The 20,898-nt window shown below is 45.9% G+C and overlaps 2 protein-coding genes across 2 annotated transcripts; one reads left to right on the forward strand and one right to left on the reverse strand.

Annotated features, from left to right (window-relative positions):
* Positions 1-867: 867 nt before the first annotated feature.
* On the reverse strand, positions 868-7,473 carry LOC129706622 (pentraxin-4). The gene is made up of 3 exons (XM_055650975.1): positions 7,263-7,473; positions 5,429-6,020; positions 868-2,042 (listed from the first exon to the last, which is right to left on the reverse strand). Exons 1-3 carry the CDS (start codon positions 7,407-7,409, stop codon positions 1,402-1,404), a joined length of 1,380 nt encoding a protein of 459 aa, XP_055506950.1. The 5' UTR covers positions 7,410-7,473; the 3' UTR covers positions 868-1,401.
* A 3,536-nt stretch (positions 7,474-11,009) lies between these two features.
* Positions 11,010-20,483, forward strand: eci1 (enoyl-CoA delta isomerase 1). Its single transcript, XM_055650981.1, has 7 exons — positions 11,010-11,083; positions 13,437-13,574; positions 14,913-15,040; positions 16,021-16,167; positions 17,413-17,534; positions 17,885-18,063; positions 18,788-20,483. Exons 1-7 carry the CDS (start codon positions 11,047-11,049, stop codon positions 18,952-18,954), a joined length of 918 nt encoding a protein of 305 aa, XP_055506956.1. The 5' UTR covers positions 11,010-11,046; the 3' UTR covers positions 18,955-20,483.
* The last annotated feature ends 415 nt before the right edge of the window (positions 20,484-20,898 follow it).

The following is a 20,898-nucleotide window of genomic DNA, read 5'->3' on the forward strand; positions in this document are numbered from 1 at the left end:
AGCATCTGTGGAGAGAAGGAATGGGTGATGTTTCGGGTCGAGACCCTTCTTCAGACTCGAAACGTCACCCATTCCTCCTATCCAAGTCAAGTCAAGTTTATTTGTCACATACACATACGAGATGTGCAGTGAAATGAAAGTGGCAATGCTCGCGGACTTTTGTGCAAAAGACAAACAACCAAACAAACTATAAACACAATCATAACACACATATTATTTTACATAATAAATAATGGAAGGAAAAACGTTCAGTAGAGTTAGTCCCTGGTGAGATAGGCATTTACCGTCTGAATGGCCTCTGGGAAGGCATCCAGAGATGCTGCCTGTCCCGCTGAGTAATTCCAGCATTTTGTGTCTCTTCAGTTCCTTCCTGACAATAAACAAAGTTATCTTGACTTGACCGTGTTCTGAGCACTTAATAACCCACATGAAAAGATTTTACTTTATGAAGGAATCCTTCCTTCTACTTCATGTTGCAATGAGCTGAACTGACCTTACTTCGTGTGTAGTAGAAACAAACAAAGATTCAGCAATGTTATATTAAATATTTGTAGTTGGACCTGTGTATTCTTGCATAACATTTTATTTGCAGTCCCAGAGGGATAATGATCATAGATTGGCACATGTTCCTGTAAATCTATCCTATCCATGTACTGTACCTGTCCAAATGTTTCTTAAACATTGCAATGGTACCTGCTTCAACTACCTCCTCCGGCAGCTCGTTCCATATCCCTACCACTCTTTGTGTAGTTGCCCCTCAGGTTCCTATTAAATCTTAAATACACAACCTGATGCAAACCCCTGGAATTGATACAGCAATATGAGTATTAAGAAAATGCAGCACATGTAGCGGAAGTTTGATATCAAATCAGTTTATCAGTAAAATATATTACAAAAATACAAGTATAATTAATGCATTTCAGTAAGGAGTCACCACAGGATACCAACAAATATGATCAGGCCTTCATAAGGAAGCACTATAATACATAATTAAATTTAATTATCAGCTTTCCAATTAATATGACACAATTTAAGTTTATAAATTATAAGTATTTACAAAAAATAGATTCTGCAAGGCTACTTTAGGCATTAAAATTTCAGAATCCTCATACTTGGTCTTAAATTATATTCGGTGAAGATCTTTACACATGTTGAACTTTTTTCATGTATGTCACAAGCCTTTTATTTTTAATAGTACATGTTTGCAGTTATACTACAATCAAAACGTTAGACAAAATCACTGCTTGGTTTCTGAGAGTATTCAAATCATTTTTTGTTGTAAATCAGATAGGTGAAAGATGAAAAATACAACTGAATTCCCGTACAATACACTTTGCATTTGCCAAAAGCCGTATATGGTAGAAGGCAGTGTTGAATGAATCCCAATACAGTACAGTTGGCTTAGTAACAATGATCTAAGCATGTACAATTAACATGTTGAATAGCGCCGTTGAGAGTGGAAATATCATTGAAGGTTAAAATTCTGCTTCCAGGCAGAGCCTTTCCTGTGGCAATGCCTGAGACTTCCCCAGGAGACAAAGCGCGGTTCCAAATTGTGAATCCAGCCAAATTCCCCACAAAAGCCTCAGTGTGGTCAAATTCCCCTCCCATTTTGTCCTGTTCCTGGCCTACTATAATTATTCCACCAGCTGGGATCTCATAGCCTTTTTGAAACTTGGAGCCAGCAGCTATCAGACGCCTGTCTATGTAGTACCAGTACTTACCCTCGAAGGAGGACCATATAATGCAGAGGTGGTGCCAGTGGCCGTCTAGGAGAGGTTCCACAGGAAGCTCTCGGTACGCTGGATCTCCGATTACAAGATGGATGCTGCTTTGTTTGCTGGTATTCCTGCCGTGAAGCACCAATTTGTTGTCGTTGTCTTCCGTGGCGTACGACAGTATGGTTCCTAAATAATTTGACTTGGTGCTGACCCAAGAACAGATGGTCATTTCAAATAGGCCAGTGGAAAGATTTTTGCTGAATGTTGCATAGTTTTCAGTGGAAGAATTGGGAAAATGCAGCATTGATTTCACATTGCAGACTGTAATAAAGGAAAATGAAGAAGCTGTAGAATGGATGTACTACAAATAAAACAAAATCAATTCAACATCTAAACAATTATTAAATGAAACCTATTTGTCAGATCTTGACGACGTTTCGGGTCAGGACCCTTCTTCGGACTGCTTGCAGTAGTGGGCAGAAAGAGTACCTCTCTTTCCAGATTTCTCCCCCATGCTACAATCAGTCTGAAGAAGGGTCCTGGCCTGAAACACCATCTGTCCATTGCCTCCACTGATGCTGCTTGACCCACTGAGTTCCTCCAGCACTTTGTGTTTAACTCTGACATAATCCACACTCTTCGACTTTTCTTGAACGACGAAGATATAATTTGACTTAACTACTCACCAAAATCAACAAATGTTGTCCCTGATTGTATGCTGGAAGCTTTATGCTTGTTACTAATGAATTTTTCACTGAGTGAACCAACTTCCTCTCCTCATTATCCACTTACTGGCCATAGATCATAAATTGTTTACTAACATTTATATTTAACAGCATTTGCAGAATGTTAACCTGGATACTCCATGGATGTAATTTAGCAGCATCATGCTCTGGATTATTGTGACTGTTCATCATTCTGCAGACTGGGATTTTGAAACACACAACTATTCTGGGGTTGGGAGGGAGTGGGCGTGGGAGAGAGCTGAAGTGTCAGCACTGCGTATTAATTTTAGTGAAACATCTAATCGTGGCCTTGCTTTATAAATGGAATAGAGCACGATGTGTACACTCACAAAACAAGTATTTCCTTACCACTGCCTTGATTAAATCACAACTTGGTTTATGAAAAATGCACAGGCAGGAACCGCAGATGCTGATTTAACTCGAAGACAGACACAAACTGCTGGAGTAATTCAGCGGGCCAGGCAGCATCTCTGGAGAGAAGGGATGGGTGATGTTTCGGGTCGAGATCCTTCTTCAGACTGGAAAATTTCACATGAAAAATGCAGCTGTGTTTCGGATGTTAGGGGCTTTTCCTATCTTTTTATATCCTAATTTAAATGTAAGGTCTGTATCACAAACCAATGCAAATGTTACTGGGATGATTTTTTACATTTGAAAACTTTTACTTTGCATTGGAATTATGTTTTTCCAGCGTAGAGAATTCTATAACTAAAGGGCACAGCCTCAAGGTGAGAGGGGAGAGGTTTAGGATGGAACTCAGTGGCAACTTTTTCACTCAGAAGGAATTCCGTTTCTGTACCAGTTGGCAGAGGAAGCTGTAGAACCAGATACAATGGTGTCTTTTAAAATACATTTGGACAGATGGTACAATTTGGACAGGCGGTCGCGGTGGCACGACAGTAGAGTTGCTGCCTTACAGAGAATGCAGCGCCAGAGACCTGGGTTCGATCCTGACTACAGGTGCTGTCTGTACGGAGTTTGCACGTTCTCCCTGTGACCTACTTGGGTTTTCTCCGAGATCTATGGTTTCCTCCCACACTCCAAAGACATACAGGTCTGTAGGTTAATTGGCTTGGTAAATGTAAAAAAAAATGTCCCTAGTGGGTGTGGGATAGTGTTAATGTGTGGGCATCGCTGGTCGGCGCGGACTCCGTGGGCCGAAGGGCCTGTTTCCATGCTGTATCTCTAAACTAAACTAAACTAAACTAAAGATACAAGGAACTGCAGATGCAGGCTTTCCAAAAAAAAGACACACAATGCTGGAGTAACTCAGTAGGTCAGGCAGCATCTCTGGAGAACATGAATAGATGACGTTTTGGGTCTGAAGGAAGGTCCTGACCTGAAATGTCACCCGAGTTACTCCAACACTTAGTGTCTTTTTTTTGTAAATCTGCATCTGCAGTTCCTTGTTTCCACATCTCACCTTTACTTGTGTTGGGGTGAAGTGAAATGCATAACATGATGTGGAGAGGGCAGGTTTGTAGGGCAATGCGTGCAAGTGGGACTAGCCCTGTAGGGCAACATGGGCATGGATAAGGTGGGCCGAAGGGCTTGTTACAGCTCTACAACTAATTGGAGGGAGAGGCAATTGAAATCAATGCAAGCCGGCATCCTTTGGATGAGATTTTAAGTGCTGATCAATGATGGGAGGCTGTGATTTTAATTGGGGAGAAGGATGTTTGTTTAGTTGGTGGGAAGCCTTCAACAGCCTTGCTGGCTGAACACATTGGCAGCTTTCACAGCCAATCACAGAGAGTTGTGGACGCAGCCCAGACCATCACACAAACCAACCTCCCTTCCATCCACTCCATCTATACCTTACGCTGCCTCGGCAAGGCCAGCAGCATCATCAAGGACCAGTCTCACCCTGGCCACTCCCTCTTCTCCCCTCTCCCATCAGGCTAGAGGTACAGAAGTGTGAAAACGCACACCTTCAGATTCAAGGACAGTTTCTTCCCAGCTGTTGTCAGGCAACTGAACCATCCTATCACAACTAGAGAGCGGTCCTGACCTACTATCTACCTCATTGGTGACACTTGGACTATCTATGATTGGACTTTGCTGGCTTTACCTTGCTGGCTTTACTAAACGTTATTCCCTTTAGAAACATAGAAACATAGAAATTAGGTGCAGGAGTAGAGGGCATTCGGCCCTTCGAGCCTGCACCGCCATTCAATACGATCATGGCTGATCATCCAACTCAGTATCCCGTACCTGCCTTCTCTCCATACCCTCTGATCCCCTTGGCCACAAGGGCCACATCTAACTCCCTCTTAAATATAGCCAATGAACTGGCCTCAACTACCCTCTGTGGCAGAGAGTTTCAGAGATTCACCACTCTCTGTGTGAAAAAAGTTTTTATCATCTCGGTTTTAAAGGATACTTCCCCCTTATCCTTAAGCTGTGACCCCTTGTCCTGGACTTCCCTAACATCGGGAACAATCTTCCTGCATCTAGCCTGTCCAACCACTTAAGAATTTTGTAAGTTTCTATAAGATCCCCTCTCAATCTCCTAAATTCTAGAGAGTATAAACTAAGTCTATCCAGTCTTTCTTCATAAGACAGTCCTAACATCCCAGGAATCAGTCTGGTGAACCTTCTCTGCACTCCCTTTATCATGCATTTGTGCATTGAGGATGGTTCAATTGCAATCATGTATTGTCTTTCTGCTGACTGGTCAGCACGCAACAAAAGCTTTTCACTGGGCCTCGGTACACGTGACAATAAACTGAACTAATAGTAATGGTCATGTAGTAATGACCCATGTTCAATGTGTCATTCCGTGGCTGGTCGCTGTATGAGGTTGTCACGGTTGCGGGCAGAGCACCAAGGCCAGCATTCCTTGTATGTGAATACCACGGCCAATGAAGCGTTGAAGTTCATTCGGAGATCATCTGCACCGTGCCAGGCTCATTCATTCATCGATTCATACATTCATTCATTCATATAAATAGTACATACTTGACCCTTCTTTTGCGGGCGACCTCTGCGCGCCACTGGGCGACTGGTTGAGGACCTTGGCTCGCTGGACTGGCGGGGCTGCCGGGGGGTCGCGGTCCGGAGAGGTGGGCCTGACGGAGAGCGCATCATTCTGCAGTGCGCTCTTCATCTGCTGCTGGAAGCGGGCTATTTGGACATGTTGCTCCTTGATGTCCTCCTGCATCCTGTCCATGGCCTTGTGCAGCCGCTCCTTGCCCGCCGTTAGGGCGCTGATCTGCTGCCTCTGTTCCTCCACTTGGCTGTTCAGGTTGGAGGTGACCTCGCCCTGCTGCTTCTTCTCCGTCCACGCTTGCTTGCCCCTCTCGTTCGCCACTTTCTCCAAGGTGGACATCTTCAGGTCGATCTTCTTGTTTTCCTTCAGCAGCTTTTTGACCCATGATTTGAGGCTGGTGATGTCGTGGCTGGTGGCCGCCTGGAGGCCGCTCACGGTGGCCGTGATGTTCCTGAACTGCTCGGCCAGTATCTCCAGCCGGAGATCCACGGTGGAAGAAGCGTTGAAGTTCTCGGAGATGATCTGCAACCGTGCCAGGCTCAGTTCTTGGAAACGACGGAACTACGGCAATGAATGGGAGGAGGTGACATGTTACAACACCAAGCAGCAGAGGTTTATTGATTGAAAGATACAGCACGGAAACAGGCCATTCGGCCCACCCAGTCCGCACCGCCCATCGCTCACCCATCACTAGTTCGATGCTAACCCACTTTCTCATCCACTCCCTACACTCGGGGCCATTACCCTCCAATCCCACACGCCTTTGGGATGTGGGAGGAACCCCACGGGGAGAAAGTACAAACTCCACACCGAGAGCAGGGGGGTGGGGATAGAAGCTGGGTCTCTAGCGCTGTGAGGCAGCGGCTCTGCCCGCGGCCTCTGTGTCCCGTTGCGAGGACATGTTTCATTTGGACACGGAGGCAGATAAAGATATCCCACAAATTCATGTTCTGGCCGGTAAACCTTTTCACCTCATTCATTTTATTCCACCTGGAATTGTCCCGAGAAGTGCTTAAATTCTAAACGCGTTTCATCAGCGTGTACATAGATACATAGAAAACAGGCGCAGGAGTAGGCCATTCGGCCCTTCGAGCCAGCACCGCCATTGGCTGATCATTCACAATCAGTACCCCGTTCTTGCCTTCTCCCCATATCCCCTTGATTCCGCTAGCCCTAAGAGCCCACGTTTGAATGCATTCAGTGAACCGGCCTCCACTGGCTTCTGTGGCAGAGAAGTCCACAGATTCACAACTCTCTGGGTGAAAAAGTGTTTCCTCATCTCCGTTCTAAATGACCTACCCCTTATTCTTAAACTGTGGCCCCTGGTTCTGTACTCCCCCAACATCAGGAATATGTTTCCTGCCTCCAGCGTGTCCAAACCCTTAGTAATTGCATATGTTTATGTGAACCCTATCATCCTTCTAAATTCCAGAGAATGCAAGAGAATGTCCTTCCTCAAACTAGTCAAAGAAAAGTGTCCCGAACCGACACGTCGCCTGTCCACTCTCTCCACACATGCTGCCCGTCCCGCTGAGTTCCTCCAGCAAAAGAAAGACACAAAATGCTGGAGTAACTCAGCGGGACAGGCAGCATCTGTTGAGAGAAGGAATGGGTGACGTTCTTCAGTCTGAAGAAGGGTCTCGACCTGAAACGTCGCCCATTCCTTCTATCCAGAGATGCTGCCCGACCCGCTGAGTTCCTCCAGCACTTTGTGTTTTGCTGGAGGTTCCAGCATCTGCAGTTCCCCGTGTCCCAGGGGAACAACAACAAGCCCCCTCGTGTACAGAGATCGCTGTCACACACCTGCTCCTCCAAGCGTCGGAACCGCTCGAAAAAAGGCTTCCTCTGTTTCATGCTGTCGGCGCTTTCAGCGCAGGTGGCGGCGTGTAGAACACAGCAGACACACAGCAGGGATAGCCAGGGGGGAGGTTTGCTGAAGTCCATCCTCATGTCTGACTGTGACCCCCAGCAGACGGGCCGCCGTGGCGAGCAATGCTGCTTTATATACACACGCCAGCTCTATCTTTGAAATGATTTATGATCCCATCCCAGCCCGGCTAATGTTACAGGCTAAACGGAAATAGAGGCGTTCTGGCAGACGAGGTTTGCAGACCTGACCCACTGCGCTGCCACAGCCCATTGACAGAGTCTTACTCTAACTTGGCAATGGGCGATGCCATGCGCTGTTGTTCAGTGAATGGCTGGAGGTACCTTTGTATGAATGGTTTCCAGCTGTTCCAAACACTGGACATTGGATACACAAGGAACTGCATATGCTGGAGTCTGGAGCAACACACAAAGTACTGGAGGAACTCAACGGGTCAGGCAGCATCTGTGGATTTGGATAGAGAACATTTCGGATTGAGACCCTTGATTGAAAGGTGCAGCAAGGGAACAAACCCAGAGTCCACGCCGACCATCGATCACCCATTGACACTAGTTCCACGTTGTCCCACTTCAGCATCCACACCCTGCACACACACTGGCAGCACCGGACGTCAGGATGGAACTCAGTAACTGGCGTTGTGAGGCAGCAGCTCTACCCGCTGATGGACTTAGAACAAAATAAAACACACACAGAAATACACAAGTCAGCCAGTCAGGAAGGAGAAGAGTTATGGTCATTCATTCTTATTGTGTGTCTTCCTTGAATCCCAATGCACAAAGTGGTTGAGGATACACTGACCGCACCCAGGTCCTCCTCTCGGGCATTTCCTGGCCACTGAGGAGCTGTCATTTCCAGTCTGGTTTTGTCAGACGTCTGATGAGAACAATGTGTGAACTGAAACTCTTGCACAGGTGGGTCTGGGGAGGGGGTGGGTTGTGAGGGTGTTGTTTCCTGCACCCTGCAGTCTGGGTGTGCTCCCTAAATACAGTTCATCGATTTTGAGCGGTTGTGGGCCTGAGATTAATCAATTAATATAACAGCTAGTAATAAGCAAACTGGAACGTGCACAAAGAAGATACGCAGTGCTGGAGTAACTCAGCGGGTCAGGCAGCATCTGTGGAGAATATGGATAGAAACATTACCTATCCATGTTCTCCAGAGATGCTGTCTGGCCAACGAGTTGCTCCAGCACAGTGGACTACAAGCTTATTTTTTTTTCGTTTTCATCTTGGTAGTGGCTGGGTTTTTGCTGTGTGGGGGGAAGATGTTTTAAATAAAATACTTCATGAAAGATTAATTTGGATTGAAAATACATGTGTGAAAGTAATAGTATAATTACTCACTTAAATATCCAGACTTCCTCTAGTCCCTCTGCTATCATCATTACAGTTTCACACGATTGCCAAGGTCCTTCACGGGCTAGCTAGAGTCTAGCGGAAAGAATAAACAGAGGTTTGGCTCAGTCTGTGTAAACGTGGTGGGATGGAGGATATGAGATCTAATGAGAATAACACAAACCAAACAATAAAGTGGATGTTAGGTACACAAAATTGCTGGAGAAACTCAGCGGGTGCAGCAGCATCTATGGAGCGAAGGATGCTGCTGCACCCGCTGAGTTTCTCCAGCAATTTTGTGTATCTTCGATCTTCCAGCATCTGCAGTTCCTTCTTGAACAATAAAGTGGATGTTACTTATTAGCCTTTAACATCCCCCTTCAGCTGACACTACTGACAATTGACAATAGACATTAGGTACAGGAGTAGGTCATTCGGTCCTTCGAGTCAGCACCGACATTCAATGTGATCATGGCTGATCATCCCCAATCAGTACCCCGTTCCTGCCTTCTCTCCATATCCCCTGACTCCACTATCTTTAAGAGCCCTATCTGGCTCTCTCTTGAACGTATCCAGAGAACCGGCCTCCACCGCTCTCTGAGGCAGTGAATTCTCTGTGTGCGAAAGACGGTGTCATTTCTTATACCTTCTATCCCATTACATACTTTCCCGGTTTTTACCACCGCACCTGACATACCCTCTAACTTAAAAATATATTTTCCCTCTCATTTTCCATTTCTGATGAAAGGTAATCAGCCTGACTGAGAATTCTGTTTCGCTTTCCACAGTTGTCGCCTGACGGCTAAATATTTGTTGTACTTTCTGTATGTATGAAACATTAAGAAGGAATCGACAAGTCAGACGGGGTAATCTACAAATAAAAAGGCACAAAATACTGGAGTAACTCAGCGGGTCAGGCAGCATCTGTGGAGAACATGGATAGGTGACGTTTCACAGAGTGCTGGAGTAACTCAGCGGGTCAGGCAGCATCTGTGGGGAACATGGATAGGTGACGTTTCACAGAATGCTGGAGTTACTCAGCGGGTCAGGCAGCATCTGTGGAGAACATGGATAGGTGACGTTTCACAGAGTGCTGGAGTAACTCAGCGGGTCAGGCAGCATCTGTGGAGAACATGGATAGGTGACGTTTCACAGAGTGCTGGAGTAACTCAGCGGGTCAGGCAGCATCTGTGGAGAACATGGATAGGTGACGTTTCACAGAGTGCTGGAGTAACTCAGCGGGTCAGGCAGCATCTGTGGAGAACATGGATAGGTGACGTTTCACAGAGTGCTGGAGTAACTCAGCGGGTCAGGCAGCATCTGTGGAGAACATGGATAGGTGACGTTTTGGGTCGGACCTCTTCTGATCTATAATCTCCAAACCCTATGCCCTTCCCACGTTGAACTTCATCTGACTTCTAAATTTCTAATCCTCTTTATTGACCATTTACTCGCACTTTTGATTTGTTTTCTCTTTGCAAATTCTTTGTCCGCGTTTAGCTGCCTTTAGAATCTATTTCGCAAACTTCCTCATAAATCTTCTTCTGTGCTTCCCATCTCAAATCTGCACCATTCTCTCTTTCCCCTGTTGAATTGATGGCCTTTCACAAAAACTCTTTCATATAATTGCTCATGCGATAGATTTTTTCAATTCAGTCATCACAACACCAGGAGGCTTTTCATATTTCCACAACAAAGGTTCGTAAATTCTTGGAACAGAATTAGGTGGACTATATCTGCTGCTTGGACAGGGTGAATGCACAGTGTATTTTACACGGAGTAGAAGAATCAAGAACATAGAAACATAAAAAATAGGTGCAGGGGGAGGCCATTCGGCCCTTTGAGCCAGCAGTGCCATTCATTGTGATCATGACTGACATAGGTTTAAGTTTGAGAGGAGGAAGATTGAATGAGAATCTGAGGGGTAACTTTTTCACACAGAGGGTGGTGGGTGTATGGAACGAGCTGCCAGAGGAGGTAGTTGAGGCTGGGACTATCCCAACGTTTAAGAAACATTTAGACAGGTACATGGATCAGACAGGTTTAGAAACATAGAAACATAGAAATTAGGTGCAGGAGTAGGCCATTCGGCCCTTCGAGCCTGCACCGCCATTCAATATGATCATGGCTGATCATCCAACTCAGTATCCCGTACCTGCCTTAGGGATTTGGAGGGATATGGGCCAAACGCAGGCAGGTGGGACTGGTGTAGATGAGGCATGTTGGCCGGTATGGGCAAGTTGGGCCGAAGGGCCAGTTTCCACACTGTATCACTCTCTGTGACACAGACGCTGGTCCTCCAACGCCTCCCGCCCGCAGGGTGGCGCTGTGACCACCCCGGTTCCGGTTCCGGTTCCGGTGAGGGATGGCGGCGGCGCTGGCGGCCCGAGGCCCGGGGACGGGTTAGTGTCACGTCACGCGTCATGCCCCTCCCCCCCCCCCCCCCATTTACTACCCCCCCCCCCCCCCCCCCCCCCCCCCCCCCCCCCGGGGGACCACGGGCAGGGTGGTGTCCCCCCTCCTCACCCCTCACCCCCCCCTCTGGGGGCCGGGCCCAGGTGTATGTTATTTCCCCCCCCCCCCCCCTGGGGGTCAGTGGCCCCATGGTGGAGAGCGCGGGCCTCACTGCAGCACCCGCTGGGGAGAGGAGGGGCAGTGGGCACAGGGCCAGCAGACCGTACATTGTCAGTGAACAGCACCCATCCCAAACAGCAAACAGCCCCCACCCCATCCCCCGAACCAGCACCCCCCCCCCCAAACAGCCCCACCCCCCCAAACAGCACCCATCCCCCAACAGCACCCCCCCCCCCAAACAGCACCCATCCCTACCCCCCCAAACAGCACCCACCCCTACCCCCCAAACAGCACCCATCCCCCAAACCCACCCACCCCCAAACAGCACCCACCCCTACCCCCCCAAACAGCACCCACCCCCTACCCCCCCAAACAGCACCCACCCCATCCCCCCAACCAGCACCCACCCCTACCCCCCCCAACCAGCCCACCCATACCCCCCCCCCAAACAGCACCCATCCCCCAACCAGCACCCATCCCCCCAAACAGCACCCACCCCCCCAAACAGCACCCATCCCCCCAACCAGCACCCATCCCCCCCAACCAGCACCCATCCCCCCCAAACAGCACCCATCCCCCCAAACAGCACCCATCCCTGGCGACAGCACCCATCCCCTGGTTGAGCACCCTAAGACCAGTGTCCAGTGTAGCACCTATCATGGGACCAGTGCCTAGAGCAGCAGCATCCGCAGTGCCACAGCAGTGCTGTTATCCTGCCCAGCACCACTGCAGCCTGCACCACTACCCAGCACCACTCCAGCCCGTAGCACTGCCCAGTTCCAATGCCTATCTCATATCATTACAGCACTAAACGAAACACAAAGTGTTGGAGGATTGCAGTTTCTCCGGCACCATCTGTGGAGGTACAGACAACATTTTGGGCCGGGACCCTGCTTCACACTGCCTGGAGTAAGGGGGAGAAAGCTGGAACCCACCGCCCTCTAACCCCCTGTACTTGCCATGCCCCCTCCACCATGGTGTACACACACACACACACACACATATCTTCCCCCACACTTGTTACCCATTCTGCCTACACTCAAGTGGGTCAAAGAGAATACAAGTCAATGAATATACTGGGAGATCCAACATTTCTTGCAGCGTTCTTTTCGCAGTGCTCTGCAATCTTATTTGTAGAAATTGATTACATTTGGATCTAGTATTTCACAAAACCGCCAACTTTTGTATTTGAGCTGTCTAATATAGACTAAGCCATTTAATGTTCAGCAGAGTGGCTAAAACCATTTAAAGGAGATATGCAGTGCAATAGTCTTTCAGGTGGGCTCCTGGTTCCCAAGATGGCGCCCAACCCAGGCGACTATTTGCGTGCTAGCCATGGAAGCAGATCTACAAACAAGTATTACAATCGCTCCGCTCTCTGAAATCTCTACTCCTGAAGCAACATTTCTTACACTGTAAATGGTTCGATTGTAATCATGTATTGCCTTTCTACTGGTACACAAAAATGCTGGAGAAACTCAGCGGGTGCAGCAGCATCTATGGAGCGAAGGAAATAGGCGACGTTTCGGACCGAAACCCTTCTTCAGACTGATGGGGGGTGGGGGGGGAGGAGCCCGAGGGGGGGGGGGGGGGGAGGAGACAGCTCGAGGGTTAAGGAAGGGGAGGAGACAGCAAGGGCTAGCAAAACTGGGAGAATTCAACGTTCATGCCATCCGGACGCAAGCAACCCAGGCGGAATATGAGGCGCTGTTCCTCCAATTTCCAGTGTTGCTCACTCTGGCAATGGAGGAGACCCAGGGCAGAGAGGTCGGATTGGGAATGGGAGGGGGAGTTGAAGTGCTGAGCCACCCGGAGCTCAGGTAGGTTATTGTGGACTGAGCGGAGGTGTTCGGCGAAACGATCGCCCAACCTCTGCTTAGTCTTTCTACTAACTGGTTAGTACGCAACTATAGCTTTTCATTGTGCCTCGGTACACGTGACAATAAACTGAACTGACTGGACAGAACTGAGCTGGGCGTTCAGGTAATAGAGGCATATGGTTCAGCACGATGTTAATCAAAACAGAGTGCTGGAGGAACTCAGAGGATCAGGCAGCACCTGTGGAGGGAATGGACAAGAGAGGTTTTGGTTTGGGACCCTTCTTCAGGCTTTCAGTGGAAGAGATACCGATGGGTTAGATGTCCATTCAATACTATACCGGTTATTTTTTTTGTGTTTTAGGACGTACTTCACTTTATGGCATTACAAAATTACTACATAAGCACGGAAGGATTTTGTGTCAATTACCATGCAAGTCATCAAGCCAGAGGAGGGCGTTCACAAATAAGAACATGGCTGTCGAACTGGACACCAACACAGGTAATTTAACAAGAATCTTGCTCTGTAATCTTTTGCAGATGAAGCAAGGACCAATGTGGGCACTTTGGAGACAGAGACAGAAGAATTTATAAATGGAAAGTAAAAAATGGTCCAGGAATTAAACAATTACCATGTGCTTGATCCATAGAAGAAGACACAGAAAGATTGCTGAATAAAATGGAGAAGCTAGTGTCGAATGAGAATGATAAACTACAGGTCTTTACTGTTCGTGACAAAATAGTACGAGAGAAGTGATTGAGCTTGGAACTCGAGTCCCAAAGACCTGATGTTAAGGTCTCTAAAGTTAACCTGGTTAACTTTATATATAGTGGATCCTCAGGGAGACATCTTTCAAGAGTCTATAAATTTTAGAATTGTCACTGTGATAGCAAGGTAGCAAATGTGACCCCAATTTTAGAACGGAAAAAGCCTGCAAACCAAACAACTAATCTGTTAATCGAACTTCTGGGTTAGTTTAATTTTTGTTGTAATTGAATGGCCAGGTTTGGACTGAGACAGACTCAGTCATTTGATGTCATTTACAGAAAGTGCTGTCCACAACCATGCCTTACGCTGTCTGAGAATGGTAAGTATCAGTGGGCTGAGGATTAATCCGTTTGCTAATTGAATAAGGAGTTTTCTGTCAACTTGGACATATCTGGCTAACATTTTGTTGCGTAAAAGAACAACACAAACACTTTGTAGAAACAAAGGACCTGCTGATGCAAGTTAATAGAAAAAAGGGCAGAGTGTTGGAGTAACTCAGCGGGTCAGGCAGCATCTGTGGAGAACATGGATAGGTGACGTTTCACAGAGTGCTGGTGTAACTCAGAGGGTCAGGCAGCATCTGTGGATAACAGGGATAGGCGGCATTTCACAGAGTGCTGGAGTAACTCAGCGGGTCAGGCAGCATCTGTGGAGAACATGGATAGGTGACGTTTCACAGAGTGCTGGAGTAACTCAGCGGGCCAGCCAGGCAGCATCTGTGGAGAACATGGATAGGTGACGTTTCACAGAGTGCTGGAGTAACTCAGAGGGTCAGGCAGCATCTGTGGAGAACATGGATAGGTGACGTTTCACAGAGTGCTGGAGTAACTCAGAGGGTCAGGCAGCATCTGTGGAGAACATGGATAGGTGACATTTTACAGAGTGCTGGAGTAACTCAGCGAGTCAGGCAGCATCTCTGGAGAACATGGACAGGTGACGTTCTGAAGGAGGGTCTTGACCTGAAACTTCACCTATCTATGTTCACCAGGGAAGCTACTTGATCTGTTGAATTACTCCAGCACTTTGTGTCCTTGTGTAGAAAATAGTTTAACGTTTATAACTTTTTTTCAGGAGTGGCTGTGATTAAAATGCAGAAGCCTCCTGTTAACAGTCTCAGCCTGGAATTTCTCACGGAGTTTGCAATTAGCATGGAAAAGCTGGAGATGGATCGGGAATGTCGTGGAGTGATTCTCACTTCTGTATGTATGATGAATAACTCTGCTTCACTGAATCATGGAATGATATACCATTTGACCCATCATGACTATGAAGACTCATTAGTAGACTCCCGTGCATATTTTTCCTATATCTATTAATCTAGGAAATATCTAATTCCCATTTAATTGCTATGATTGAACCTATCTTTTGCATCATTTTGTTTTGTGCATTTCACGACACACCAACATGTGTACAGCAGATGTAGAAACAAGGAACTGCACATGCAGGTTTACAAAAAAGACACCAAGTGCTGGACTCAGCGGGTCTGGCAGCATCTCTGGAGAGCATGGATAGGTACAAAGTGCTGGAGTAATACAGTGAGTCAGGCTGCATCTCTGGAGAGCATGGATATGTGATGTTTTGGATCGAGATGGCTGTCTTCTGGTACAAGAATATGATAATTAAGAACCAGATGATGTAGGTTTAAGGTGAAAGGAGAAAGATTTAATAGGAACTGGAGGGGCAACTTTTTCCACACAGAAGGCAGTGGGCATGTGGAATGCCAGAGGTGGTTGAGGCAGGTTATTATAACAACATTTATAAGACATTTAGCAGGTACATGGATAGGAAAGGTTTAGAGAGATTTGGGCCAAATGCGGGCAGGTGGCACTAGCTCATAGGCAGAGTTGTAGAGTTACAGTATGGAAACAGGCCCTTCGACCCAACTTGCTGATGCTGCCAAGATGCCCCATCTACACCTGCCCATGAGGCATCTTGCTCGGCATGGACAAGTTGGGCCAAAAGGCCTGTTTCCGTGCCGAATGTCTATATAATTCTGATAGGCACATATTAAATGGTAATGAGATTACTGCTCTTTTGAATTAATGATGTGGCACCAATGTGTAAAATGAGTAATTGAATTTTCAAATGAAATCGCACAAGTTTATCCCAATAATCTTCCCATGTGCTTGAACTGGTCCATATTTCGGAAAGCTAAAATGGAATTGTGCTTTAATTTTAGTCTATTCCCAACATCTTTTCTGCTGGTTTGGATATCACCGAGATGTGTGGGAAGTCCCCAGAACATACGGGGGAGTTCTGGAGATCAGTGCAGGAAATGTGGTTGAAACTCTACGGATCCAGCCTAGTGACCATCGCTGCCATCAATGTAAGTGGCACAGCCGTCTTTCAATTGAATTGAATTGAATACGTTTTATTAGCCAAGTATGCATACATACAAGGAATTTGCCTTGGTGCTTTGCTCGCAAGGATAACAATACAACATACAGTAGACAATTAAAAATAAAACATTATAATCTAAATATGTGAAGAATAAAATAAAATACCAGAGCAAAAGGAGGCTACAGACTTTTGGCTGTTGAGTAGAGCTACTGCTCATGGGGAAAAAAAGCTGTTTTTATGTCTGGCTGTGGCAGCTTTGACAATCCGGAGTCGCCTTCCAGAGGGAAGTGATTCAAAGAGTTTGTGGCCAGGGTGAGATGGGTCAGAGATGATCTTGCCCGCTCGCTTCCCGGCCCTTGCAGTGTACAGTTCATCAATGGGGGGGAGATTGCAGCCAATAACCTTCTCTGCTGATCGTACAATGCACTGCAGCCTCCGGGTGTCGTGCTTGGTGGCTGAGCCAAACCAGACCATTATGGAGAAGGTGAGGACAGACTCTATGATGGTAGTGTAAAACTGGGCCATCATTGCCTGTGGCAGATTTAATGATTTGTAATTTACAAATCATTTGTTTAAGTTGTTACTTATCCTCACATTTTTCAAGGAAGGGGCAATGAAACTGAAACATGAAGATTGACAGATCCACGTTCATTTAGGCACCTCACTATCATCATTTATTTGCAAAGTCAAACAGATTTTGGACCTTATTTGAATGGATAAGCACCCAATGTGTACATTACGGATACTTTGGATGGGACTAAAAAGTGCAGAAGGATAAAACAAAAACAGAAAATGGTGGACACACTCAGCAGGTCAGGCTGCATCTGTGGAGAGTGAGAGATGCAGAGAGAACATTTCAGTTGGGACACCCACTGTAAGAACTGAAAAGGTGACAAAAGAAAGTCGCAAAACTGCAGAGAGGGGGATGATGAGCTAAAACTGGGGTGACCACTGATGCTGCCTGACCCTTTCAGTTTCTCCAGCATCTTGTTCTTCAAACCTAGATTTTTGTACTTGTGGTTCTAATTGGAACGTAAATACACCTTGAGTCCAAACTAACAGCGGAGGCATGGCATTCTGTCGCTCTCTCTCTCTGCTCATAGCTGTGTTGTCTGACAGACCTTTATTAAAAGCAACGATTGTAATTAAAAAGTAACATTAGTTTGGCTGTGCTGCTGTTGTAGTAACTCGGTGTAAGGTGTGAAGCTGCCGTGTCTGTTGTGAATTGCAGGGAGCCAGCCCAGCTGGGGGATGTCTCATGGCTATGTCATGTGACTACCGAATCATGGCAGATCACCCAAAGTATCAAATCGGCCTGAACGAGACGAAGCTGGGGATTGTTGCACCGTTCTGGTACGTTGTCACGCAGCCCTCCGCTGAACTTTACACATCTACCTGTCTCTACCCAGCAGCTACGGTCACCCATCTACCTGCCTGGCTCCATCTGCCCATCACTCTCTCCCTCACCTGGTTCCAGTTGACGCCGCCAGCTCCTGCCTCCCCCTTGCCCTCACCTCTTTACACTCTCTCCCCTCCCTGCTCTCAGTCCTGATGCAGGGCCTTGACCCGAAATGTCGAGTCCCCTTTGCCTCCACAGATGCTGCCTGACCCTCTGACTGCCTCATCAGTTTGTTTATGTGCCATTTATTAAATAGCGAATGGATTTTGGTTAATGTGGCTCTTTCTCCATGTCATTGGCAAAGGTTCAAGGACACAATAACAAACACCATAGGGAGGCGGGCAGCCGAGCGTTCCCTCCAACTTGGCCTCTTGTACCCTGCCCCAGAGGCTTTGAGAATCGGACTTGTCGATCACCTCGTACCACAGGATAAAGTTATGCCAACTGCTTTAAGCACCATGTCAGAATGGTTGACTATTCCAGGTAAAACTGGTCTGACTTTATAAATCATAAAATAGTTCCGATGATTTTTGTTTTTCAGGAAGATCTTATTTTATTCCTGCACAAAATTAAAGAACAATGCGTGCGCAAGAAAGTTTGCTGAAAATGTACTCGGTGTTGTTAGAAATGATAACGTGACTTTCTCAGTTGGAAAAGCAAACAATTTGTTATTTTAGCTCTGAATTTTGTGATCTTTTCACATTGAGGAAGCCTTTAAAATGTCCGTGGTGCTTTTATAATTCAGCTTCTATGTTCTTTATGTGCAAAGCTGATTTTGCAAGCCAAAATTAATAACTGCACTGGGCTGTAATAACCTGTGCCCAGAATGCCATGTGCTATGATCAGCCATGATCACATTGAATGACGGTGCTGGCATGAAGGGCCGAATGGCCTACTCCTGTACCTATTGTCTATACCAGTTAGGGACAGTATAATTAGCTGCCATACTTGAGGAAGCACCTCCTGTAGATCCCTTCGATGGTACAGAGCTCAGTGCTCCTGGTGGACCGGGCAAGATTAGGTGAATTTAGTGAATTACACACAGCTTGATTGGCAAGTCTTAATGTAAGACATTACTTTATTAGCTTGAACGTGCTTTTTATTCCTGTGTCCCAATGTTATTTAAATTAACAAATTATTTGGAGTCAGGTTTTGTCCTTCAGTTTCTTCACAGATCCGTTACCTTTTCGAATGGTTTACCTTGCAGATCACGCTCGACAGATCACTAAGGCCATGATGCGGAAGCCAACACTCGATCGGCTTTTGACTCAACGCGAATCAGATATACAAAATTTTGTCAATTTTGTCAGCAAAGATTCTATTCAGAAATCGCTTGAGATGTACATGGGGATGCTAAAACAAAGAAAAAGCTGAGTTACCTTGTCCTTATGCAGGGAGGCTCAGCTTACTGGATAATTACTCCTGGGACTCTCTTAATATCACTTCTCTTTAATTGTTCCAAAAGATTTGGGAATGTTTCTGTTATGTTATCAATGACAGGTTTCAGCCTTTTCCAAATGACTACAAGACAGACTGAATTAGTGTCCAGACCATTGCAATATAAAATATGCAATAAAGTGCCTAAATTTGTGCCAGTCTCTTGATTGTGTAGATTAATCAAGGATAATGCCTCAATAATAATATTTTCATGGTGTATCTACTATTTTTACTTATTTGGTTGAATCTTTCGAAAGCAAGTCCAGGCATTAATTTGGGCATTCAGCACTTAAACTTTGTTGGGATGCTAAACTTGTTTTTCGTTTTCCAGAGAACTTTTTAAAGAATGTCTCTTTCAAATGAGTAAGTGATTTGTAGTAATCTGTTCTATGTATGGAACCAAATCTGCAGAGTGGCTTACATTAGGGGACAGAATAAACTTTTATACAACTGTCTTTCTCTATGATCTTAACATAGTTGTTGTAGGTGAGTGAAAGATAACTGACAATCGGGTGATTGAGATAAAGTATGATTTGTCACATGTACCGAGGTACAGTGGAATACACTTTGGTATACAGTTCAGAACAAGTATCACTATACATAAACGCTTAGATACATCTTAGATGAGCACCTCAGATACAGTACAAGTGTATAGCAGTAGCACACTGAGACAGTACACAGAGTCGACAGCTTGGCATCATTTTCAAGTCCTCACTGTGATGCACCAGGTGTTAGAAACACAAAAATAGGTGCAGGAGTAGGCCATTCAGCCCTCCGAGCCAGCACCACCATTCAATATAATCATGCCTGATCATCTAAAATCAGTACCCCATTCCTGCTCTTCCCCGCCATATCCCTTGATTCCTTTAGCCCTAAGAGCTAAATCTAACTCCCTTGAAAAGATCCAGTGAATTGGCCTCCACTGCCTCTGTGGCAGAGAATTCCACAGATTCACAACTCTCTGGGTGAAGGAAGTTTTTCCTCATCTCAGTCCTAAATGGCCTGCCCCTTATTTTTAAACTGTGACGCCTGGTTCTGATCTCCCCTAGCATTGGGAACATTTTTCCTGTGTCCTACCTGTCCAATCCTATAAGAAAGCCACTCTTGTGGTAATAGTGTTTGTGCAGCTGCTGCAGTCAGAACATAGAACAGGATGGCACAGAAACAGGCCCTTTGGCCCAGAATGTCCATGCCAAGTTAAACTAAAACCAGGTCTTTGGTCGGTGGTGAACTCTGGGATGATCTAAGTGGGTTATTTGCTGATGAGAATGTTGTTGATGTCAAGGTGAGGTGATTACTGTTCCTCTAGTTGGAGATGGTCAATGCCTGGCACTTTCATGATGTGTACAGAGGTTGTCACGTTTCATTCACAGCAGGTATGCTTGTCATGTCTTGCTTCATTATCTGAAAATCTGCTATTGGAATCGACCACCATTGTAATTATTCAATACAAATTTTGAAAACTTGTTTTGTTGCCTTTTTTCATTGCAAATTACTTCTGCACAGTTTAGTCTTTGGTTAAAGTCTTCTTCCGGCCATATATGTAACCAGTGCATTTTTTGTAGACAAAAATGTGCTTGTACATATATCAACTAAGCCACATTTATCAACATTTTTTTTCTATGGACTCTCTTCTTCTGTGATATGATTTTGTGATCAATCAACTTCAAACTTAATAAACATTACTAAAAAATATAAAATTGACACAGGATAAAAAGTAAACATATTATTAAAATTATCATTTTTAGAGGTGCCGGTATGTCGTACCATTACAAAAAAAAGCACTGCCTGTAACCCAAGGTAGACAAAAATGCTGGAGAAACTCAGTGGGTGAGGCATCATCTAGGCGACATTTCGAGTTGAGACCCTTCTTCAAACTAC

Source organism: Leucoraja erinacea, chromosome 20 (genome assembly GCF_028641065.1).
Source record: "Leucoraja erinacea ecotype New England chromosome 20, Leri_hhj_1, whole genome shotgun sequence".
Lineage (NCBI taxonomy): Eukaryota > Metazoa > Chordata > Chondrichthyes > Rajiformes > Rajidae > Leucoraja > Leucoraja erinaceus.